At 40.9% G+C, this 26,228-nt stretch overlaps 2 protein-coding genes across 3 annotated transcripts; one reads left to right on the top strand and one right to left on the bottom strand.

The window, feature by feature from the left end:
- The first annotated feature begins 8,628 nt into the window (after positions 1-8,628).
- On the top strand, positions 8,629-11,740 carry LOC137594155 (serine protease 23-like). Its single transcript, XM_068313450.1, has 2 exons — positions 8,629-8,893; positions 9,638-11,740. Exons 1-2 carry the CDS (start codon positions 8,868-8,870, stop codon positions 10,815-10,817), a joined length of 1,206 nt encoding a protein of 401 aa, XP_068169551.1. The 5' UTR covers positions 8,629-8,867; the 3' UTR covers positions 10,818-11,740.
- Positions 11,741-11,852: 112 nt separating this feature from the next.
- tmem39a (transmembrane protein 39A) lies at positions 11,853-25,636 on the bottom strand. 2 transcript variants are annotated; one of them, XM_068313438.1, is made up of 10 exons: positions 25,615-25,636; positions 25,330-25,514; positions 20,015-20,229; positions 18,308-18,530; positions 18,134-18,217; positions 17,882-18,036; positions 16,169-16,526; positions 15,874-16,061; positions 15,661-15,781; positions 11,853-14,318 (listed from the first exon to the last, which is right to left on the bottom strand). In XM_068313438.1, the coding sequence occupies exons 3-10, from the start codon at positions 20,125-20,127 to the stop codon at positions 14,079-14,081; spliced, it is 1,482 nt and encodes a 493-aa protein (XP_068169539.1). In that variant the 5' UTR covers positions 20,128-20,229; positions 25,330-25,514; positions 25,615-25,636; the 3' UTR covers positions 11,853-14,078. The 2 variants fall into 2 exon arrangements, with proteins under 2 accessions (XP_068169539.1, XP_068169529.1); XM_068313428.1 differs by lacking the exon at positions 25,615-25,636 and having other exon boundaries at positions 25,330-25,606.
- Positions 25,637-26,228: the final 592 nt, after the last annotated feature.

Raw genomic sequence — 26,228 nt, 5'->3', positions numbered from 1 at the left:
CTGTATATTCTTGCAACTATTACAAAACCAGATGGGATTGTCTGCGCCAAAGTGTTTGTGGATTGCAGCTCATGTCCATAATCAGAACGCAACAAGTAACAGAACATGAGTACAGTAATTGTTGTGGCTACCTGAAGCTAAGCCAAGCTGGATGCAGGCCATGTCCTACCATTTCCATCTACATTGTTTTCAGCAAGACAGCACTTCAACCTTTGCTTATTTATTGCAATGAAAAAACAAGATCTTCAGTAGTCTGAAACAGTGGACATGTCAGAGAGTCTCAGAACTCTCCATGCAAACGTCTGTCCTTCAAACCACTATGGTACAAACATTTGCATCCACTGCAGTGAAATTCTCAATAAGTGAATTTTCTTACTTTTGTCACTCTTGAATCAAATTAATTAAATTATCCTTCAAATACCCGTGACGTAATTTATTAAATGAAAGTTGTCTTAAAGACTCAATATCATGTAGGCCTCCTTTTATAGACACTTTTAGATCTGTGAGAATATGTAAAGATATCACTGATGTTACGCTATTATTTTTATACAGAGCCCAGAATGGAAATTTTTTTTTTTTAAAATGCTGATATGTATTTGCCAGCAGAATAACACTGGAAAACATTCCCACTATCACAAAAACATGGAAAACCCCTTTGTCGGAATGACGCAGAGATCTCCCTCTTGCTGTGAACACACCCCTTCCCACGCGGAAGCTCTCATTAACCTGAAATGTCACACTTCCTTCCAAGTCTGTGACTGTGCCCTGCAATTACTATGGTAACAGTTGTTATGTGGGAACAAGGGTGCCTGTGTAGAGGTCATGGCCCCAGAAAGAAAGAGATTTTTTTTTTTTGTCCAACAGTATCAGACAGCACAGACACAAGCCTTGGGTTTGTTTGTGGCTCGGCCTCATGTTAATATCAAGTGCTGAGATTTCACACATTCACAACGGATCAGCTAAGAAACACGTCTAGTTTGAGACTCGATACAGCAGTTGGCAATGAAAACAAAACCCACATAATCCATCGTGTGTTTGACTAGTGATGACACAATATTACCAATTCTACTGGGTTTGAAGGTTGGCTCACAGAGTAGAAAGGATGGAGCTGAGGTATAATTTAACTCTGCTGAATGAGAGGACTGTGAATGAGTGAATTTATGGCTGGTTGCCAGGGTCGGCAAGAAAATGATCAATCATTCTCAGAGCAGGCTGGACCCTTTCCGTGAGTGAGTAACATTAGAAGCATGAATTTCATGAAATTTCATGAGGCCCATGAGCCGAGCATTCTTATCACTGCTCTGAATCCTGTACAAAAGAAATTAGATGAGTTCAGTGAACTGTTTTTGATGCACTAGCACATTTAAGGTATACATTTTATCCAAATGCATTTCAAGTTTCTAAACTCACCAAGACTCACTTTCTTTCTCATGCAGACAACTCCAATTACAAAAAACCCAGGTGATGGAACTAAAAATTCCAAACATAAACTGAAATGATTTTATTAATAACTGTGAAAGTAGTCATTTTCATGTTTTGATCTCAACCCTTCCGGAACATACGTCTTCGTTCTGCAGAGAACTTCTGTTTTATCTCAAAGCAGATGACAACAAATGCATCATCAAAATAACATAATCCTTGAAACAACTCCCCAGTACAACACTGAATTCTGTGGTGCTGATGTTAACATGCTTACATTTGTGTTTAGCTACTGCATCGATGTGCCTTGAACTACACAGAATACTTTATGACTCATGGTTGGCATTTAGTCCACTGATGAGTTTCACAGGGCTGCACTGGTGAACTCATGTTATTTGAAGCATTGAAGAGACAAGCGCGACCCAGGACATCCAGTTGGAGAAGCAGATCCATGAACTTAATGCCTTTTCAAATCCAAAATGATTTTCACAACTTTTCAAATAGTCATACGCAGGTTTTTACAACTCAAAAGGGAACATGGTGACACTGATGTTCTCAACAAGAAACCTTGAACTCTATGACAATGGACAGGGAAAAAACATTTATATGAAAAATTAACCTGCCTCTATTCCAAGGTATCTGCTAAATTCTGACCTTGGCCTTGCATTGATGTTAACCAAGCCTGCTAGGAATAGTCTGAACTCTGACCTCTGAGCCATCATCAGAAATATAGAGGTGGACGGAGAGAAACGGCGAGCATAACAGGAAACCTGCTGCTGAATAACAGTCATTGTGTTGATGATGTCGTGGTTTATCTGAGTCAGAGAGGCTTAAAGAGATGAACAAGTTCTGTCCCCGCAGCTCTGGAACACTAGAATGATTGTCTCCTGAGCCGCAGTTTCCCATCTTCCCTTTGTTAGTACGACAAACACTAAACCGATGGTTATTCTTTTAAAAAATACATACACTCTTTCTCACATTTGATTTACACCAGGATGGGTTATTAATTTAAGATGTGCTTTGACTGTGAGAAATTAGAGTTTTAATATGCTAAATTGCTGAAGTCTCAACACCTGCATAATTTTACTGAAAATACTAAACACTGCACAGCCTGAAAGGATCAAAGATGAATTCCTGATTTCCCCATTCTCTCTAGCTGACAGTCAGTCAGTTTTCTCAATGTGTAGTCCTCTTGGGAATGGGTGGATACTCACAACGTCTGAACTTGGATCAGAGAGCAATCAGTCAGTGTGCTTTGGCGTGCTGCATGGACCATATTGCTGCTGCTCCATGACAATCTATTTGTAACTGCAAGATGATTAATGAAATAGTCTTTTAATTAAATTAACGTTTTTTTTTTTTTTTTTTGGTGTGAAGCATATTCACAGCTGTTGTAGGTAACTATTTTTATGCCTTTGTGGTTGTATGTGATTAGATCCATCTATTTTAAACAACAAGCATGTAGTATTCTGAAAGAAACAATTACACATTTCAGGTTAGCCAAGCTTAGCACGAAGGCGGAAAGCAGAGTGAAGCAAGTAGCACTAGTTCTGGAGTTCAGACATGCACACAAGGATATCTAAAGCCAAATTTATATAATTACACATTTAAGTTTTTGTTTTCCATGCATGAGGAAAAAAATACCTCAGGACAGATGCTCATTGTTATCTATTGATCTATTGATGTATTGATTTAGTTAAGAAAACAGACCATGTTTGGAAGAAAGGGTCACCTCCGTGGACTGAGCTACTGCCACCCTGGAGGGTAACTGGTTGAAGTCCAGCATGGGCAACGGGTATTATGGTGTGAACTGGTAGCTGAGCACTACTGAGTTGCTTTCTGTATGGGATATGTGATAATAAATTCAGAAAGTGTTTGGTGCCTAAACGTTTCAAGGACACTGTGATGGAGGAACATCTGTCAGACACTGGCGGTGGTGGCTGATGAGTCTGCTTAGACTGATAATGAAATAATGAAGACTTGGTGGTGCAAGCCAACTATAAAATGTGTGCGGCTGTTGGATATGCTCTTGGATAGATGAGACCAGCTGATGAGAACAACTTTAATCTCAGCAAACAGTCCAAGGCAATTACAACACAATTAACTTGTTTAGATCACTTTGGTTGAATACGTTCATCAGTTAACTTATTGTTGGGAAAATGTCATTTATGATCGAAAAAAACTAGTTTTTATGCCCGAACATGTAGTTTAACTACATACATTGCACTGATTTTACTTTACTACTTTACTTTTCAGGTTCAGTATGTTAATATGCTGATTCACCATTTCCACTACCAATCAGGCTCCCTCTCCATTGACAACAACAATATAGATCATTTAGTTGAAAACATGTTTTTTAATCAATGGAAAACCTCATGTTCTCTAAAATCTGCCCAATTCAAAGCAACCACAATGTATTTCAAACTTGAAAGTTATTTATACAAATAACATATTTTTCACCAGTAACATAATTTCAGGATACTTGTAACCTAATGTCACATACATTAATCTCTAAGGACTCTATAGATGCACATCAGAAAAAGCTTAAAACAGAAGAAAAGCAAAAGTGAATTAAGGTAGAAATGAATAATCAAAGATAATTAGAGGATTGAGAAAAGGCAATTACCCAAAAACCCACATGTTTTTCACATTTTCTCTGTCGCTCTATTGTCAGTTCATGAGCACATATTGGAAATACATGGCAGTAACGACCAGCGGTCCAATTACTGAAGAGTAAATACATCCAAACGCTGTTTATGTAAGATTCAACTGTTTTCAGGAAATTACTCTGATTTAAATTGAATTCCTCTGATGAAAAGCTTTGGCTTTAGGAGCAAAAATTACTTCAGAGGTGAAGAGGGTCCAAAAATCTTTTCATTCTAAATGAAACCAAATGACATTTTCAAAGACATTAAACTGCATCAATTTTGAAAACCAAAAAAATTAGCAACAGAAAACCACAACTCATTTGCAATATATTTTATAAGGATGTGAGTCATAACTTATGGCCTTGGTAAGCCAAAAGGTTTACCCAGCATCTTGGAGGAAACCTCCTTTCCTGCTGTAAGAATGGTTTAGAATACCACAATCATGGTGTGGAGGACAGCGTGAAAGAGGAAGCCTTGTTAGTGTAATTTCACATTAAAATGTTCTTGTTTTGTGCATCTTTGTTTGATTTCAATGTACTTTTTTAATTCAAGCCTTTGGTGAAAGAACATTTCATAAAATATATTCATGAGTGACATGAGAACACCTCTGGTACTATTACCTCTAACAAGGTGGTTATGTCTTCACTCACTTTATTTACTGTTTGGTTGTTTTTTCAGAATAGTGGAGAGATGCAGCACTCTAGTTCTAGATCAACTTCCTGCACCTTATGCCAGGCTGCATGTTCATGAGTCACAAACTTTTTTCTTTTTATAATCATACATGCATATTTTTTATACTTAAACAGCAGCTGCTGACACACAGTGTGCAGTTTTGTGTGACATTGCTCTCAAAAGCTTCCCTGTGGTGATTTTCATGAAATAACAACGGTGCTGTTTATGTGCGCCATTAAAGACCAAGCAATAAGAACAACTAAACTCTGTTCCACCCATCAACAGCTGCTGGCATACACGCACCAAGGAACAAACAAAAAGGCGGTAGTCAATACAAACATGATTTTAACAACATCCAGCGACATCATCGCATTTTTGTGCCATTAGGTTTCCAAGATGTGTACCTAAAAAGATCTAAAAGTGAAAATTTGACCTTGACCTACTTCTCAAGGTCAAGGTTGTGATCTAATTTTCGTCCTCTTGCCTCCCTGAATGCCTCCCTTTGTTTCGTCTTTCTATCTTGTACGGTTCCTGAGATATGTGCAAAAAAATGTACAAAAGTTGAAATTTGACATTGACCTAGTTTTCTCAAGGTCAAGGTCATCATCCCATTTTAATCCCCTTTGCTGCCCGAGTAATGTGCTTTTCTTTCATCTATCTGCAATAGTTGTGAAGCTATTTGGTGGATGGACGGACGGATGAACACACACTGACAAGTACAATACATCACCACTTCGCGGGATGTAAAAATATCTGCTCTGTAAGTATTGAGTTTAAATGGAAATACTGTATAGATGGTATGTATCGAGAAAAACACAGAATAAATCCATACCAATGTTAAAAAGTCAGAAATCAGATGAATACTTACAGAATGTTAAAAAAAAGCCCATGAAGATGGAAGAAAACACACTATACTATACCCCAAAGAGAATTTCCTGTAAGCTAAACCAGACAGCGTTACCGTCTTCAATGTAAGATGGTAAAAAGTCGTTTATCAGTTGTGCTTTCCAGCAGTTACGTTATCATCCGTATGGATTTAATTTGTGCATTAAACTTGGCTTGAGTTCCCTTTAGGATTTCACAGAAAAGAGCTTGTCAAAAAGAGCTCTGTGGTTATCTCACTTCGCCAAGCAGCTGTTTCAGGGCCTCTTGGGACCTGAGAGAGAAGAGGTCCAGGATGGAAGAGTAATAAAACGAGAGGCACAGAGACAGGGGAAGCAAAGAAAGACAGATAAACAGAGGTCCATGAGGAGAGACGATTCAGAGATGTGAAGAAGTCGTCCACACTTGCTTGATTGTGTCTGTGGTCAGAGACAAGAGGAGGAGAGTGGGAGGAATAAAATAATTAACATGAACAGAACTCCAGGGAATGTGGGTTTCCTTGACGACAGCAGGCATGGCCAAACAAATGGGCCCTTTCATAATAATAATTAAATATATAAATGTGTGTGTCTGTGTGTGTGTGTGTGTGTGTATATATATGCACAACTTCCTGCTTTCCTACAGGTAGAAAATTCATTGAAAATTCAGGGGTAAAAAACTGGATGTGCTCAATTGTGTGAACAAATAAACCTGATCTGAAAAAGAAAGCATCTTCATCGAGTTCATATGGGTTCATGTGGTCATAGGAAAAATCAGGAGAGTTGCGAAGAATGGGAGAGGGACACAGAAATACCCCATGCTGCTGCAAAGAGATGGGTATTATTTGTAAATATGTGTTGAGGGATGGGTGGGGTGTCACATTATTCAGAGCAGAGTTTGATGAGCCAGCAGGTCCACCCTGAATTTTGGCAAAAGAGCGGATCTGTAATCAGATGCAGAGTCCTTGAACACAATTTGAATCTTTATAAAGTTGTGCATTCTAGTTGTGTATCATGTCTTTGTGGCAAATATGTATATATATTTTAAAAAGCTGGTTAGCTCAGTTTATCATAAAGACAGGAAACAGGTAGAAACACATAGCCTGTATTTGAATCTCCAAAATAAAAAAAGTGTTTGTTTAATCCACTTAGAAATTTGAATGTAAAAATGATTTATTACATTTATTAAAGAGGTCTACTTGCTGACTGTTTCCACAAAGACACGAGAATATATTTTGGTTACGCATCTTGGAAGCGAGAGCTGGACAACAACAGTTTACATCCGTGATGTTTACACCAGATTCTGGGCCTTTCCTGGCGGAACCACCAATCAGAAGAAGTCATCTGGGACAGGAATGACATGTGTTTGCCTTCCTCTGTCACACCTATGCTTTGTTGGGCTTTAACCATAAGATTAAAATGCCTGCCTTTGTGAGGACATATGCAGATGTGAAGGATAAAAACAAGGAAAGCTTCTGCTTCATTGGATATCCGGTATCAGTCATCACCCTTCAGGTGTAGCGGATTTGAGTCCACAGAACATTTGGCACATCTTTTGTCCACTTATGAGGAGTTATTACGTGTTGTTGATTATCTTATTCAGTCAGTAATTTCCTGAAGCTGCTTGAGGTTAACTTCAACACCAGAGCAACAACAAATAAATGAATAACATGTTAATTACTGACCATTAGGTGGACTTTCCTACTTTTGGAAAGCACACGGCCTTCTGCTTCCTGTTTCTGGTCGATGCAAACTCGCTCTAGCCGCAAAGTCACTGCAAACTCTGACAAATACATTTCCACATGTCACACAGTTTGTATTTAACAACTAAGCTCTTTTCATGACAAAGTCAAACCAATTGCTGAAGGGCATGGAGAGATGGGTGGAGGTCAGCTAACGGTTCAGCCATGCATGAGTCGCCACTCATCCCATGCACCCACTGCCCTCATGTTCTCTCTTTTTCTTTCTTTCTGGTGGAGGCTGAGCCCAAAGAAATCATTATCTGGCAGAAAATCTACCAAAAACCTGTTCCACATGGGTGTGTCGAGTGGAAACCAAACATCCAAGCTTGACAGCAGAACTTCATGATGCCCTCTGAGCTGCAGTCCTGACGAGGATCGACCAAACGCACCAACAATGTCAAAGTTTGTTTGGCCAAAACATCGATTCGCACGCCGCATAATTGTTCCGTGAGTGGTTCGGTGGCATCTGTGAATGTGTTTATGTGGGACAGAGAACAACACAAAGAGAAGGAGAGGACTTTGTTTTGTGTTGCCGGTTCTAAACGGTTAATGAATACGGGTCAGTGTTTGCGTGACAAGAAGGTATTTGCCGCATCTCAAGCACAACACACACACTGTTCCTTTTCCATTGTCACTTATGCAGTCACACAACCTTAATTCAAAATCAGCACACATGTGCATCCGGGTGTTGGCCTGTCCATTTCATAACAAAAAGTCACATTGGGGTGGGTGGGGGGGCTTCTCCTCTGAGCTTTATTTCCCTTTATAAGACTAATGTGGAGCAAAACCTGAAGCTGAGGGACACTCTAAATCAGGGTGAGGAGTTAAAAAGCCTTGCTCCCAGTGCCTGTGCTGCGAAACATGTGAGCATACTGTGATAAATAGAATAAATTCTACTTTCTATTAAATAAATATGTTTGTCGCCCTTTTTTGAAAAAACAATTCCAATTCCAGCACTTCATTGGTTTAATTGAACAGCAATTTCTTTCAGTATAAACGCACTCCTTACTTCCTTTGCAAACTGATCCAGGTGTAAAGTCTGTGCTTTAACCTGGTCTTGAAAAATTTGTAGCTGATAAAAATAACCATGATGTAAAATAATCACTTGATGCACCTTCTTAAATTTGAGTGATAAAGACTAACATCGCACTGATTTAAAATGATCCTGTATAATCATAAGTGAACTTAAACCAGCTGAAACCAGAGGAAAGAACAGCATGGATTTATCTAGGAGGGGTGATGTGACGCGTCACATGACCCGGGGGCGGATCCACTCGCACTGTTCAGTATATCCCATTTGTGCTGACGGTACTCTATGAACGCAGACCACCTCCTCCAGAGGCGAATAATGAACCAGTTCTCCATCATTTGTCCCGAATTCAACAAAGCCTTCAGTTCCTGAGAGGAGAGCGGACAAGTTCCACAGCAGCTCATCTTCCATCGCGGACTTCCTTCATCTGATTTGAGGGGGTCCTACCCCGCCCCCCTCCGGGGTTGGGAAAGAGCTCACCTGCTGAAGCCGAACCATGCGCTCCCGGGCTGCGCTCCCGCGGTAAGTGGAACCCCCCCCCCCCCTTGCAGCATTCCGGATCATCTGTGCGTAACGGAAGACAAGACGCACTGTGCGTAATGTGTTCATATAAACTGTTCCGTTAACATTTTGGTAATGTAGGGGTAAACGAAAATCTCCCTCAATAAAGAATGCCAGTGTCAATTTAACATTTGTGCATGAAATAATGATTTATTATTCTAAAACCAACATTAACAAGAGACTTAATTACGTCTTAATAAACTTAATTATGCACCATTTTCTATTACTCACCATAATAAAGTCATGTAATGTAGCCCCTTATGTGTGGAGTTGAATATTGAGACTTTTTGAACTATATAACAAATGATGCAATACATCACTGCACCACTGCAAAAATCTCTGGAAGACTCGAGCACATTCCCTCCAGACACTTGAGGAATTTTCCTTCCGAGGGGCCTGACTTTTGTCCTGTCGGTCAAATTTGCATTAAAAACAGTAGAGCTGCCAAATTCCAGTGCAGATAAAATGCTGGAATGCCCTCCCTCAACTCCCATGGATGTAATTTTAAATCCATGATGCTGGTTTTAGGAATGAGTCTATTTTCCACTAGACAGAGACCCAGACATCCGGTCACACTGAAGCCCACTCGAGGTCTGCAGAGACACGTTGTTTCCGATTGACAGTGAATGAGTCGAACCCCCCTCCAGTGAGTCACACCTCGTCTTTAAAGAGGTTAACCTGATCTGTTCTTCTCTACATCCACAGGTTGACCTCCTTCCTCTTTCTCCTCTTCCTCCCCCTTGCTTTATCCTACTCCCGCCCCCAGTGGGTTCTCCAGCGTGTCCCTGTGGTTCTCCCACAGCAGACGACGACTCAACCAGCCCCTCACTTCCTGTCTCCAGCTCGCCTGGAGGTCAGCTCCCGCTGTGACCCAGAATGCCACAAGAGAGCCCCCCAGCCGAGTTACTGGGATCTGCAGAATCTTCTGGCCTACGAGACACTCCACTCCAACGGCCAGCTAACGGAGACCGCCATCGGGATCTACGGGTACAACCCCAATCCAAACACCAGTCCAGCCTACTCCTCGGGGTCATCTGGGAAGTCTGAGCTCTCACACGTCAGAAGGAAAAGACAGATTTTCGGTCACGATGGGCGTTTTAGCATTGCTGGGCAGAACTTCCTGCTTAAATTCCCCTTCTCAGTGTCAGTCAAACTGTCCACTGGGTGTTCTGGTACCCTGGTTGGGAACAGACATGTCCTCACAGCAGCTCATTGCGTTCATGATGGCAAAAACTATGTGAAAGGAGCACAGAAGCTTCGGGTTGGGTTTCTAAAACCCAAACAACGAGAGGCACACTTGTCTTCCTCTTACTTTCGCACCAACTTCACCAATCACGTCGAAGGAGGTCCTGCTCCTTACATCCCACCAACTAATGACAAAATGAAGTTCCAGTGGATCAGAGCTAAGCGTACCCATGTTCCTAAAGGATGGATTAAGGGGAACGCTAATGACATCGGGATGGACTATGACTATGCTTTGCTCGAACTAAAGAAATCTCACAAACGAAGCCACATGAAGTTAGGAGTCAGCCCCCCGGCTCAGAGGTTGCCCGGGCGGCGAGTCCATTTCTCTGGATTTGATAATGACCGTCCGGGTCAGCTGGTGTATCGCTTCTGTCGGGCTGGAGAGGAGACGTCGGACCTGCTGTACCAGCATTGTGATGCACAGCCTGGCGCCAGCGGGTCCGGGGTCTATGCCCGGATGTGGGACGGCCGCCGCAGACGCTGGGAACGTAAAGTGATAGGTGTGTTTTCTGGGCATCAGTGGGTGGAGCGACAAGGGGCGTCTCAGGAATTCAACGTAGCCGTGAGAATCACCCCCCTCAAATATGCTCAGATCTGCTACTGGATAAAAGGAAATTTCATGGACTGTCGCGAGGGGTGAGGAAAAGGTGGAGTCTGGGGTCGACACAAGGGTGTAGTTCACATCTCCATACCAATTATACTGCATTATTGGGGCAACAAGAACCACCCCATTATTTAAAGCACTGATGCAACCTCAGATCAAAGATTACATGTTATTTTGTTCAGAATTATTAATGCAAAAGAGACAAATCAAGTAGGGTTAGGGTAAACATGCAAACAGGACAGTCTCCAATCATTTATGCTTACATCTCTTACATTTCTAATTGTAAAAAAAAATTACATTGGTGGGGAAACAGGTTTGAACCAAAGCAGGTTTATCTGCATCTTGGATCTGGATCACAAAGAACCAGGAAGATCAAATCTGGAACATGAACCGATGCAAAATGCTTTGGAACAACAGGCCCTCTGACGACAAGCAGGAGAAATTTTTCACCATGCATTATAATGCATTATAGCCTTTTATTGTAGCAGTACTAATGACTGCACTGTTCAAGTTCTTGACAACTATTTTTTCAAATGATGAGTTTTGTGGATGAATGTACAAGTCAGTTACCAAAGCTGTCTGCAAATCCTTTATGATGCGTCTGTCGACACTTGAGTTATTATATACAGACTCAGTGGAATTGGTCGATTTGTATTTAGGAAAAGCAATAAAATTGTTACAGATTCTTTTACAGACATTACAATGACTGCCAATGTTTTAGATTACTAGTTTTGTCGGGCACATTTTATTGAATGCTATACCGAAGTGTTTACCTCCCTCTGGTGGCAGAGATAAAACACTGCAGGTGCTAAAAGAACTGGACGCCAACAATCTACAAACCCACAAGAACAGTTTTTTGTCCAATAGTGTGGCAGAATACAGATTCTGTGTTTCATAAAGGGGAGATATTTGCAAATGTAACAAAATATATGCTTCTAAATAAACAACCGTGTCCCATGTTTTTCTTTTCAGTCTGCTCATACAACGTTCACACACACACAAGATTTTTTTTTTTCAAACTCCATCGTTTTATTTCAAATGTCAAAGCCTTTCCAGAGATGTAATGGAGAATCTGAATACTGTAAAAAGATGAAATATGATAACCGGTTCCTATGATTTCGTCAGTGGGACCAGCAGTTTGAAAGTGCATCCTGATATGGCACGTTTTCTAAGGAACAAGCTCCACGAATCAAATTTAGAATTTTCATAACAGAGGACATTCAGCTTCAGATAACCTTAAAACCTGTCTTCAAAGTAGGTTACAAGAGAACTATGTATAATTTAGAGCATTGTAGTAAATGACCAAGCTTGTTCGTCATACTTGTGAAATGATGGCTGATACAGTGTGCTGTGAACCCCTAGACTTTACATTCAAGTAAAAAGAATCTACAGAAGATGAATCAAAGCAAACATTAAAACATCTTGTTTCCTTTTAAGGTCACATAAAAGTATACCAAACAAACTGACATGTCAGCGGTGTAGGCAGCAATATTCAGGCCAAACATTTGACTCGTATATTGAAAAATGGCTGCAAACAAAACATAAGCACCAAGGTGATGATCTAAGGCCGTGTCTGAAGACAAAGCAGAATAACAGACATACGTGTATAATAAAAGCTCTCTCACACACTGCTGGGGCAGCACTAGTGATCCAGATGTAGATACAGATTCCTCTTACTTTCCAGAGCAGACCGTTAACTCTGAACCTGAAACCTGACAGTGAAACAGTAAAAGTGGAACTAATGACAGTGTGGCAAATAATTGATTTTCACATATGGTTCTGTTCAAAACAAATCTGAATACCTGACAACGAACAGGAAGCATGCACAGCAACCCGTTCGTAACACCGCACTGGTAACTGAGAATATACAAAGCAGTAATAAGGTGGTCACTGTATTTCCCTTCTAGTTGTCTTTCCCATCAAATTCTAACCATTAACTGAGACTATGAAACACCCCCTGTAAAATTCCCATTCAAATGTAATTAGAATAAATGTGCAACAGAAGAAGGGTTAGTTCCAGGGAAGTACCGACAATAATCTTTATTATTATCAACATCTTTCCGTTACTTATATCAAACCATCTTCAACCCTATCATGGGAAAAGCATTTAGGCACCAAACGTGGACAAATAAAGTTGCTAGGAGACATTTAGGAATCAATATATCAATTAGAGTCCAATGTGTCTAAATGGGGTTCAATATCTTTGAGGTTCTTATGTTAATAATTAGCTCTTCAAACTTTGAACATGTTAAATACCCAGTCCCAGCACAGGGAGGTATGACAACACAACAGCACCCAGCGTCAGTCTGACATTATTCAGTGTGCTTCAAACGTGTGGACACCAACGGCGTCGAAATCTTATTTACACGGTGGTGGTTTTGTGTAACGGTGGGTGCAGAAGACACCCTTCGGCCATCTACGATAAGGAGAAACAACCAAAAACAAATGAAGGCGGGGGCGGTGGGAACGCGTACCTGTGGACTGCAGGAGAGTTCTACGCCCTTTGATGGCTGAAAACCAAAGATGACATTCTGCTTTAAATCTTAACCTGAAACTTTTCAGAAGTACAATTTTTCTCTTTCTGGGTTGACTTGGATTTGAAAATCTTTCTTCACCACTCTCATATCAGCCCATTGCAGATGAAGCTACAGCTAGCGTACTGCTAGCTTATTTATAGTCAGTTTATCCCCTGTAAGTTGGTTTTGTCACAAATACACTTCAATTTTGGATGGCATTAAACAATGGAGAAATATCAGGCTTTATGCTAACATCAGGCTACCACTCTAAATGTATGCTGTGGCCTCTTCTTCTCATTTATCTTATAATTTTGCACATTTACCAAATTGGTGCGAAATTGCTTTAAAAATGACCGATGGAACCTCAATGCGCAGCGTTTCTTTCTCCACTGCTCTGCGTCTAACTGAACTGACTGTCAGAAGTCTGCTCAGTGATTGGTCACCTGCAATTAAAATATCTTTGGTGAAAGTCACCTTCCGGCATTCCCTGACTTATGTCGCCTAGCAACAACATAACAACATGCTTTAAGTCGTCAGTGGGTAATGCCCAGCGTAACTTGAAGTAGTATACAAAATAAAAATATTCTTTTAAATAGGTATATATATAAACATTGCATTAAAAATAGAACCGTATCAAAATATGATTATGAGTTCACAGTGTGTCCCTCAACTTCCAAGTGTGAGCATTAAATCCCTCAAAAAAAAAAAAATTCCACCAGACCTCCACCCATCTCCTCTCCATGTTCAGAGTTCTTCGATGAGGTCTCACTGTGAGCTACCTTTATTGTGACTTCAGTCCCAGGCCGTTGGAGGACAGAGGGTAGGAGTAGGCTTTGCCCAGTACAATGCGATCCCGGAGGAGTTTGAAAAGGACATAGTAGTTGCAGCAAAGAATAAGGCCCAGGGACAACGTGTGGTTCCAGCGCTCTGAGCGCAGTAGAGAGTATAACTGGTATAAAACCACACTGGACTCAATCCAGATCAGCAGGTTCAGGATCCGCAACGGCTTGTGGAAGAGGAACTGAGGGACACATCAAGAAAGAAAGATGTCATACAGATCATACAGAAGAAATCTCACACACATGGAGGAAACACAGTCTTCCAGTTTTTCTTTCAAGTCCAGTAAACTTTGTTCAATACAGAGATTTATCGTTTCTTATAGTCCCAATCATCTGTACAACTGCCTCCACTCAAGTCCTCAACTGGAATGACTGACATAACAGGGGAAAAACAAAAGTTCAAAGAATAAATTTTATATTTATCAATGGTATGAACTATTGAGTTGGATTTTCTATAATCAGATTTGCCAATTCCTTACTTATTAATCAGAAGTCTAAGACTTTAACAATAGTATTGAACAGCGCTGGGTGACACCAGCTAGTTAATAATCTACCTGCCACAAAGTACTCGTATTATATCGGCCTTTGAAAATCTGGCATAGGTGCAGTGTTACGCTAAATCATAAACCAATTCCAGACATGGTGCTTAATGCGTTCAAAAAGCAAATCAATTGGTAATAAAAAAATCAATTGGTCGAAAAAAAGAAGCCTCATTTCAAACAAAGAGCCTGATTCAGTTCCACTGAATCCTCATTACTCTGCTCTTCTTCTTGCTTGTCTGTTTCACCTCCCTGTGTAACGTGGAATAATAGAAAACAGGCAGTGTGGCCGTCACAAAATGTATGAAAATGAAGACCAACTGTTGAGTGGAAGTGACATGACACCACAGTGTCTTCATTTAAAAGAACTGTCTACAATTGATCCTGAGATGTAAGGTTTAAGTGCATTTTATTATGAGCTATATAGAGTATAAAATACTTAAGGCACTGTTGCAAATGCAGCTTTATACATTACCCATTAAGTGTTTTTAAAACCAAAGACCATTGATCCTTCTGTGGATTTGTCCGTTGCGACCTTTGTTCATTGTTCTGTGTTTTTACATCACTGTAAACTGAATATATTTGGATAATGAACAGTTTATATGTTGGGAAACTGGTATTAACATTTCTAGCAGCAGTTCCCTAAAGGAAGAAAATGACAGGCTTCCCTGATGTGTCACTTATCCATGTGTCCATACAAGCTCAAATTACGTTCGTGTCCACTATATTTGGTGAAAGCAAAAAAAGATCATCCAACACCACTCAGTCTGTTGTTTGACCTGCCGTGCTGCCTATGGAGAGTCCACCTGATTTGTCCCTACATGCCATTGCTTCATAAAGCAAAGACATGATGTCATAAGGTTTAACAAGAGCATGTGTGTTTATTTTACATCGTCACGGTGCCACTGCTTTGTTCACTGTGAGCCAAGTCAATAATGTACTTGTTGCATCGACTGTCTCTAAAACAGAAACTATAAATACTCACATAAAACCTTGCATGGGACACATCAGAGGGCAGAGCGACGTTATAGGACCCGACTGCCTTGTACAGACACCGACTGTGTCGTACCAACACCCCCTGAGGCCAAATGGTACTTTCTGACCACCTGGGAAAAAAAAAAATCCACACCAAGCTTACATGCAAGCTGGTTAAAAGTTAAAGTTTGTTACAGTTGTGGGATTAAAAATATGGACTCACACATGCTGAGGCGCATTGCTGTATGAGCCGTGCTCCAGTTTCTGCCAGCGGCCCAAGTGAGCCGCCGAGCGGTGAAGCAGGTCGCAGTAGCTGGGGGGCAGCAGCTGACTCATCAGCATCACAAACGCATTGATCCACACCATAATCAGATGCTCACATGACCAGCGCATGTCATAGTATTGGGTACTCTATGGACATAAAGATACGTTTCAGCCAGGTATTGCAGGAAAACGTGAAAATAGGAGCTGAAGATCAACAAGAAACTCATGGCGCTAAAAACAGGTTTGACACCGACCTTGACAAAGCAGAGAGGCAGGAAGGCGACATAGTAAGCGCTGAACAAAGAGTTAAACAGCACTTCCTTGATCCGCCGATTGAAGTCGCTCTTCAGCTCCTCCACCTCTGCTCGAATCAACTCTGGCGTGTGCGAGTGTGTGTGTGGAGGGCAGGTGTGAATTGGCATATGTGGGGGGCTGGAAAACTGCTCTCTGAGGTTCTCTCGTAGCAGGAAGAAAAAGTCACGCGGGCGAAAGAACGGGGTCTCCGCCAGTTCGGCCTGCTGGTGGTCGGCCGGGTAATCGCAGTCTACCGGCGCCGTTTGGCCTTTTCCTCCCTCCTGATGGAAACAGCAAAGTGGGACGTACACTCCAAATCTGGGGTGGATTGGGGGAGAGACAGTGGAATAAAAGAATGAATTACTTTTAATGTGAGTGTGTTGAGGATGTGGATCCATTGTATTACAAATAAGTACAGTGCACCTTCGCGCATCTACGCTCGGGACTTCACCTCATTGCAGATTTTTGGTAGGCAGTCACTTGATACCCGTACGCGCATTCTATAGGATGACTGCATCCGGAAGTGCGCTCCATTCCGTGAGTCTCGGACTTCCATGAGACACAAAAGTGCTTTAAACAGTCGATAAGAGTGTGGGAAAAGGTAATACAGTGGTACCTTTACTTACGAACGTCTCTTCATATGAAATTTTCAAGTTACGAAATGCCTCAACAGGATAATATTTCCTCTTGTTACGAAAGAAATTTCAGGATACGAAAGGTAAAATTACATTATGGGCTGCTACTCGCAGCTCCCAAAGTTTCCTGAAGGCAACATTCTTACAGCTGCTCTGCCACTGGCTATTACCTAGCATCTTCCTGGCATCCCATTGGCTAAGAGGGACCTCTATGTGTAGCTAAATAGGTGTCTATGCAGCGTCCTCGTCATTCAGCCCTCGACCCATGAGGTGTTCTGATAGTTTTATGTAAATATATTAACTTTTAGACCCCAAGAAAGTTATGGAGAAAAGACGAAAAGATGAAGAAAAGAGTTTTTTTGTCCGTACAAACAAAGCAAGAGATAATAGAAGAGCATGACAAAGGGATTGGTTGATCTCGCCAAAGAATATGGCCGTAATGCATTTACAATCGCCACGTTATTCAAACAAAAGGAGGTTTAAGGAGTTTAAGGCATCACGTGGGTGGTTGGAGAATTTCAAAAGGAGGACTGGAATTCACTCTGTTGTTCGGCATCGTGAGATAGGAGCGCATGAACCAAAGAGGGCAAAAAACAATGAGGACAGCAGTTAAAAGGTAAATGACCATCATTTTTATTCTTTATTCTTTGTTTTTTACATTATGCACAACTCTCATTTATTGTGTAATAATCTAATCGTAACATGTATTTGTTACATGTTTAGATGCATTTTTAGGCTTTATAAAACATTTATGTATGAAATTTTGGGGGGCTTGGAACAGATTAGGGCATTTGGCATGGAAAACCCGTCTCTACATACGTAATTTTCTTCCAGAACAAATTGCTTTCGTAAGTAGAGGTACCACTGTACAGATCGAAAGTGGTTTAATATCAGTATAGGGAGGGTTCATAAATGTTTAAAATTATCATAAATAATGAGATTCACTAGTTTGTCGCGGAATTTGTTAATCGCATGTGGTTCCTGATTCGCATTAACTGTGAGTAACGAGGGATCGCTGTAATAAAATAAAATACTTACGGATATCCCAGAAAGAGCAGGTTGAGGACAGAATGGTTCTTGCAGAGGTTGACCAGCGTCCAGCAGAGCACCCACCCACACATGGTCAGCAGGCTGAGCCGAGCTGCAATCAGAACCACGTAGCGGAGCAGCGATCCGCCGCCGCTCTGAGACACCTGGAAGAGAAGGACCAGGGAGGAAACTCAGCTACTGGAGAGGCTGCGGCGTCATCACTCTTGTTAGATGAGCGTTCATGCAGGCCCGAGTGTTTACCTCTGAAACTATTGTCCAAACAAGCCTCCTGGCAAGCATGACAGTAATGAAGATAGCCAGGTGGTAGTCCATCAGGTGGAAATTCTGAGGAGCAAAGCAGAATCAGTTTTTCATGGATGCATCCTTAAAGTTCACGGCGATCATACACGCAGGAATCAGAGCTGGTGTTCTTACGAGAGAGGTAGAGGCGGCAGGGTGGCTGTATGGATACCACCACACCGTTCTATAGATGTTTATGTACTGGACAAACAAGGCCACCAGCAAATACAGGAAGAGCAGGAACTCAAACAGCAGGCTGCTGTCCAACGGGAGCTCAGGAATCCTTGAATGCCGAACCGGCTCTGGCGTAATGAGCGCCGTTAGCGGGGGGGCAGATAGACCCACAGAGTTACTGTTCCTGAAAGAGGACAAAATAAAATTAAAAATGTGCAAGATTTTTCTGCAAAGAAGAGAATGCTTGTGATGATTTTGTGAGAATGATTACCACGTCAAACTCAAGTTAGCTACCTGATTCAAGATGAGGGTTTCAAATTTTCTCATGTTGTACGGTGAATGTCTAACAATTGTGAAAAAGTTGAATCACAGTGGAAACACAAGATGGTGTACCTTTCTGTTTATAATTTAAAAGGGAAAAAAAAAACCTCTAAACCCAGAGCATGCTCATCATTTTTATGTTTTATTCTAACTTTATTACTAATTGTATCTCACTCACTTTTATCTGATTTTAATTAGAACAATCACACTGGTGTCCAGTTTTTTACCCGTTTTGTTCACACTACAAGTTATTTCACCTTTGCTCTCAGTCAGCAGAATGCTACAACTCTGAACGTATAGTTAACACCCAGGAACAGCAGCTTGAACTAAATCTGAACGCCATTGTTCTAAGACGTACAGGTATCTCAAGTAATAAACTGTAATAACAGTTATTAGATTGCTCATTAATAAGATGGGGCAGCTAGCAGGACTTGTGCTTCAGTGAAAGGTGGTTACGCAAGGACATTCCAGATAACGTTTCCATTGAGGGCTTCCAGACAGGGAAGCCCTGTAAGAAGAAAGATGGAGGACTTTGCCGTTCTCGTGAACAACAACTGAAGCCATCACATCATCACCAAAGCAGGAGAACCCAGCATGACGACGATCACTGATAACAGATCAAGTGTAGGAAAGGAGATAAAGGCGCAGTTGACTGGGATACTTCAGCACCTCCTCAACATGAGCCTGAGTCTTCAAAGTTTCCCTGCGGTTCCCTACGGAAGACATCTTGCTGGTCCCGGTACCTAAGACACCATCATGTCCAAGTGGAGCAAAGGATTACAGACCTGTGGCACTGACTTCCCACATTATGAAGTCCCTTGAAACACATGGATCATCTCTAACCCTGGTCCAACCCCACCTGGACCCTCTGCAATTTGTCTGCCAGCCCCGTGTCAGAGTAACCATCTACCATCTACCTGCTGAACCGTGTCTACAGACACCTGGACAAGGCAGGGAGCTCTGTGAGGATCGAGTTTTTGGATTTTCTACACCATCCGGCCGACTCTTTCCCCCCAGGAGAACAATAAAGCATTCTGACTGAAATAAAACAAAAAGTCTGAAACAATCAACAGCCAAACTATCACTGATGTTATCTTCTTTAATTAAACAAACAGATATTTAGGTGTAGAGAGACAAAACTCAAGGAGATGACATGCTGACATTATGCTAAATATATGAGCAAATGAATGAAGATACTTGAGTTCAGAAATGAATGATTTTGGAACAATTTCCATTAAAGTGGACAAAAAACACCAATAAAGACTCACTGTCACAGGACTGGATGTGTGTTACAACTATTCAGATCAATTCAGTTTACTTCACAGATTTCTACATGCATTAATTCACCTGTTCCTGAGGCCTGTCCCATTGCCAAGGTTGTTTCCAACCAGAGTCTGCAGGGAAGGCAGTGCAGAGCGACTTAGCTGCTGTCTGCTGGGACCCCTGCGACCTCCTGGCATGGTCACCAGCTATCGCGGCAACCACGGACACCCACCCACCAACCGACAGCAGCTGGGACTCCTCTCGTTCTCCTCAAAGAGCCACCACATGCAGCAAGGCCACTGTGGAAGAAATGAAAACACGACTTGAGTCAGCAGAAGAAATGTAAATTGATGATTAAATCTATGTAGCAGCAGTGAATCAGATGTGGAGGCAGACTACAGAAGGATTCATCAGCAGAACCATCTGAACCAGAGTTAACATCTAACCCAGGAGTCATAACTCGAGTCCAATTAATTAATTTGGCCTATTATCTGCAACTATGAGGTATTTTACAAACACTAGTCACAGGATTTGTCTCCAAAAAGCAAATCGTTGTCCACCAGTAAAAATGTCAACTAGAAATTTACTTTTTTCGGGCAGCTCACTCAACATTTATTGATTACTTTTTAACCATCCAGATCAGCCTCCAAACATCTACACGCTCTGGAGGTTACCTCTTTGAAATGATTGGGCAGTTATGAGGTTTGTGCAGCAGTTCATGTCTGAGGTATTAGCTGTTCACAGAACAGGGGTTTCAAGTTTGATTCTGAAATGTTTCCTCAACCACATACGGAGAATCACCAGGCAATCTTTTCTTGTATATGCATCACAAGTGTTGAAAAAAAAACCCCTACAGGATTCAATAAGATCTGCCTGCCAGATGACGCAATGAAAGTGAAGCCTGACGTGAACTCTGGAGCAGCAGCCGCGTACAAAAGTACAACTTAATGATGACATAATTTAGCCATAGGTTCGCTAAGGGCTAACGACTTCACAGTTACCTGGTAGCCCAGTCAGAATGCCTCTGTCACTGGCTGGGCTGAATATCAGGACTGAGACATCATAAGACAGATTTGGCCGTTTCTCCTGCTTTCCACATTCTCCCTTCATCATCACTCATCGCCCAGCCATTCCAGAGTGTGAGCTGACAGTGGAACGTGTCAGCTCACCTCTTGAGCATTGCCAAGGTGCCCTTGAGCAAGGCACTGCCCCTTTATAAGTTGCTCACTAGGGTGCACCACGAAGGAGTTGCCCGTCACCCTACCCCCCACATGCCTACAGGCCCCCTGTGTGTGTGTCAAGGGCCTGTACACACTAATAATATATATATATATATATATATATATATATATATATATATGCATGTGATTACTAACTGTGTGCTAGAGTGTGCCAACAATATCCCTACGGGGAACAAAGTATTATTACTGTACATTTACATTCACATGTACTACAGAAAAAGTGAAGATGCAGTGCAGTAATGTTTGTTGTTAATGTTGTAGTGGTGTCAAACGAGCAAAAAACATTGGAGAATAAATGTTGTCTGAGTCACCTTCAATGGCTTCACAACTCCTGCCAGCTCAAACTTTAAAAATTTTCATGCTTAGAAAAGCAGATTTCATGGTAGAAGTAGCAAAAGGAAGACGAAGTAGAACAGGGTGACTAACAAGAGTTGCTCAATTAAATAAAAATTCAAGTAGAACTGGAAAAAGAAAAAAACCTGAGGCTTAATAAACATTTACTCAAATACATCGCAGCTCCATGAAATCATAGAATTATTAGCACAACTCTGTCCCAAAATATTTACTTTTCAAAAAGTAGAAGTAGGAGGTGCAAAGATGCAATGATAGTTCAAAAATGATTGGAGGAACTCTGTGCTTTAGTTTTTTCTAAATATTTAATACATTTTATTTTCAGCTCTTCCATCAACCCATTTGTCAGTGGTACACCAAAATAGCTTGGTATCTCTGCCAATAACAACAATAACAGACCTTGTGATGGTTGTTCAACAGATTTCAATTAGATTCTGAAACTCTGCATAACAGCAAAGTAGAATTTATCACCATTACCTAACAATATTAGACACAAAACACTGATTTGTCAAAATTCAGCTAAAATGATAGAATTTCACATTGTTTTAGTTTGACACACTCGTATTAGCTTGTTGATCATGATGCTGATTAAACTCAAAAAAAGCCGAAACACCTTAATGTGAGTTTTCTGATTTTCTAGAAAATTGTTCGGATTCAGATTTTTTTTTTAAAATCAATAAATATCTCACCTCGAGTCTGATATGGCCACAGACCATCCCACCAAGTTTCATGCATATCCAATCTGTGGTTTTTGCATAATCCTGTTACATGAATGAAAAGCTCTTCATCTCAGAATAAAATAATGGATTCCATTTACCGGTACCTCACGCTTCTTTTCTAGACACTCAAAGTGCTCACAGTGGTTACATTAATTTATCATATTTGAATTATTTTGTTCATTTACCTTGGTGCTACTTTGATTAGTGCTCATCAAACCTACCTTGATTGACAGACATGACAAGTTATCATGACACAAACCATGTCAGTGAGACATTTAATCTCCAACGATTTTCCAGATAAACATCAAAGCTCAGAAAATTCACTTTAAGGTGTTATGGCTTTTCTGAGTTTAGTCAGTATCCTGAAGTATCTCCTTCAGCGATTGGTGAACGTTCCACTGGCTTTGCGAGACAGCCTAATATTTTTTTCTTAGTGTGGATTTATATTTAGTTGTTGCATTAAAACATGAAAAATAAACACAGAAATAAAGTGATTTCCTTGTCCAGAAACAAGGAAAATCACTTCATTGTAATTGAAGTGTAACTTTCCTTGTTCTGGACATTGAGCCAAATGTTTGTCTTAAAAGCTATATTTTGCTCTTTCTGAAAGAATTTTGCCTAAACTTGATAAAGAAACTGATAGAAATGAGGAGAACAAGATGATGGACGCAAACATCTAAGTGAAAACGAAAACGCAACTGCATCAAAACTTGTTTCAACAAAAACACTGCAGGCTCCATGATAGAGGATGTAGTTCAAGACTTTTTTAGACTGAATGAGAATTTTAGTCCTTTTCTTCAGGTGTACCAAATAAACTGGCCACTGAGTGACGGCAGGTCAACAACAAATCCACATCCACCACAGAACAGACCTATCCCTAGGCCTTTCTGTGACTACAATCCTGGCTCTTGTCAATCTATTGCTTAATAAAACAAACAGCGCCTGAGTGTCAGACCTGCTCATATGCAGGCTGTCTGTTGAAACTCAACAATGGGAAAGTTTCCCATTGTTGGCAGCGACAAATTCCAAGTGTGACTGACAAGAGAAACATATCATCACTTGTTAATTCTATAGTAAACATAAATAAAAGTATTTGTGTTGGGGTTAGGCTTCTATAAGTTCTATAAGTTCAACTCCAGTCCTGCAATTTCTGAAAACTGAAACGGTCGCCCTAAGAGCATATTTTTAACGTCTCACAGCAGGCTGTAGTTACACAGAAAATTACTATTCAGGTGTGTCAATCAGCGAGCACAAACAACAATGAAACAACTAAATGGAATGCAACAGTTGATTCTATTGTAATTTATTTCATCAGATCCATGACAGATGATTACCTCCTCTGACAGCAAGGGAAGGGGGAAGGTGGAAATCAAAAATAACCAGTCACTGACTGGAGTTAATAAAAGGACTTATTTCAACTCAACACTAATGAAAACTCCTGGAAAAATACTTTTTGGGTGAGATCTCCTAAAATATAAAAACTGGTACTTAAAGCTGGGAAACCTGGCACAGAAAACATTCGATTAGCACTGCTAATTGTCTGATTACCCAATCATTGAATACACTAATCTGGCCACAAGTCCAAAGCCTAGACAATAAAACATCCTTTTGGCTTGTCCTGTTAGGGGTCGCCACAGCGCGTCATCCCTTATGAATGCTTGATATTTGTTTGGCAAAGTTTTTTAATGCCCGGGCTTGGGACCGGCCAACAGTTGACCCTGGCTTGCGCCCTGTAGGGCTGCAGATGCCGAGGATTGAACCCAGGGAAACATACATGCAAAGCATGCGCTCTACCACTATTAGAATTACATGAGACTGTATACTCCTGTGGGAGAATGTAGAATAAAAATAGTTGGGTCACTTTTCAATTGACCTAACTGGTTAATGAATGAGCAATTCATGAGCAAGTTTCTGCAACTGATTAATCAATTACTCGGATTAAATAAACAACTCACGTGCCCTGCACAGATGGCTGCAGCTGCTACAGAAATTCTGTCAAACAAAAATTTTGTAAAATTATTGGTTACAGTGCCAAGTTGTAAAAGATAAAAGAAAATCAGACACTTTTGTTAAAAAACAACTTTTATGTTCCAGCCTGTTGTTTGTGAGATGACATGGTCACTTCTGGCTACCAGATTGTTAATCAGATGAATTCATATTAAGCTATCACCTGGATTCAGATGGAAGTTACGAAATAAAGTTTTCGCTACTTCTTAACACTGGAAAAAAAAATTCAAATAACGGTTTAACTTGAAAAATAAGAACCAGATTACTGTGTAATGAAAGGAAAGTTGTATGCGCGCTATTACAGTTGTGCATTTATATAATAAACCATGTGACACATCTTATCATCAAAAGGGTGAAAAGGGTGTTCCACCCAGCTTCATCAGCCAGCAATAGGCACCAAAAGTGAAAGTCAAACTTGAGGCAGATAACATCCTGGCCATTTATTTCAGCCTTTCTTAAATGACAGCTCACACAGTATGATGGAGATGCTGCTACACTCAGGCTGCATGCTCCAGTGTTCTACTCCAACATCAAACCATATTTATACTGAGTCTTCAACAGAAAAACATCTATAAACTCTATCTCTCATTCATATCCACACACACACACACACACACACACACACACACACACACACACACACACACACACACACACACACACACACACACACACACACCTCAAAGCTGACGATGAAAACAGGAACTGAGACACAGATATTAACTACAACGGAGGGTGTGCAGGGGGCTATTTTGTCATTTTAGGGAAGTTGCAACATGTTTCTAACCCTAAACTCACCACAGGGCCTTCCACAAAGTGTTCTGTTAGAAAATGAAGCTGTTTAAACATAAGTGTTGCTTGGATTGTACGTTTCTTTGGGGGTTTCGTCCTTGTTAGGTGGTTTTTTTTATTGCTGCAGAGCTGCTATAAAGCTGCCGTTTTGAGTTGTTATAACAAGTAGCTTCACCATTTCTGTCTCTGCTTTACAAATGACTTAAGTAATTAGCTTGTATGTGGGTGAAAGCTTGTACAAGCAGCACAAGGTGTTTCAGAAGTGCTTCAGAAGGCCTCGGTTACTCACACAACATCAACATACGGAGGGTGAAGCGAACGAGGATGCATCAGTCACTTGTGTGGCTTCCAGCCTGACGAGTCCAGACAGCACCGAACATTTCTCCGCCTTCCAACTCCAATACGCCCGACTGCTCCGGTACCGCGACGAGCTGTGACGGGCCTGGCGACACCGGCTGCTCGTCCCCGCAATATCTGAGGATATTAAAGGCCCTTAAAAGTTAGACATGGACTCCAAGAGCAACAGTAGAACAGATAAATGCGTTGCACACAGAACGACGTGGCAAATCCGCACCTCCTCTCCCGGTGACGTCATCAAAACGCGACTTATACAAGGTACTGTTTCTTCTTTGCTGGCGGTAATGCGGTTGGTATCTATCCATGTGCTCATGGCTGCCACCTTCTGCTATGGAGTGAACATTACACAACAATAAACAGTCGGTCAATAGAACACATACCTCCTCAGTGACGCCCAACAGTTCCCTTTAATTCAATGAAGCCTCATTCAAAATCAAACTCACACATAACCAAACTTCACGGAAAGTAATCAAACCTAGGAAAACATATGATATGTGATGGATTTTTTGCATGAGCACATTTAGTTAAATTCAATTTAAAAAAAACTTTTTTTTGCCCCATGGGGCAATTGAGGGCAATTAGAGTGGCACCACTACTAGGACAGATTCGTGCAAAAATTATACAGAAAAGTAATGTAGAGAGCAAAAAGAGGAAAAACAAGATTTAAATACACAAAAATAGTACTTGCATTAAAATACAGTACACAATAAACAGATATAGTAAACAGGTATGTACAATGAGATAATAACTATAAAAAGAGACTGTAGAAACCATAATTTTCTACTGTCTACAAAACTAAATTTCCCAAGCCTCTCACCAACTGCCTCAGTG

This window comes from Antennarius striatus, chromosome 1 (genome assembly GCF_040054535.1).
Source record: "Antennarius striatus isolate MH-2024 chromosome 1, ASM4005453v1, whole genome shotgun sequence".
In the NCBI taxonomy this organism is placed as follows: Eukaryota; Metazoa; Chordata; class Actinopteri; order Lophiiformes; family Antennariidae; genus Antennarius; species Antennarius striatus.
Note: the sequence above shows the minus strand (reverse complement) of the source record. Positions and strands in the feature narration are given on the sequence as shown.

Coding starts and splice junctions, on each gene's coding strand:
- LOC137594155 (XM_068313450.1), top strand. CDS start 8,868: ATGCGCTCCCGGGCTGCGCTCCCGCG. Junction 8,894..9,637: donor TCCCGGGCTGCGCTCCCGCG/GTAAGTGGAACC, acceptor CTACATCCACAG/GTTGACCTCCTTCCTCTTTC.
- tmem39a (XM_068313438.1), bottom strand. CDS start 20,127: ATGCCAGGAGGTCGCAGGGGTCCCAGCAGACAGCAGCTAAGTCGCTCT. Junction 18,037..18,133: donor TTTGGACAATAGTTTCAGAG/GTAAACACTCGG, acceptor CTTCTCTTCCAG/GTGTCTCAGAGCGGCGGCGG. Junction 15,782..15,873: donor AGCAATGCGCCTCAGCATGT/GTGAGTCCATAT, acceptor TTTTTTTCCCAG/GTGGTCAGAAAGTACCATTT.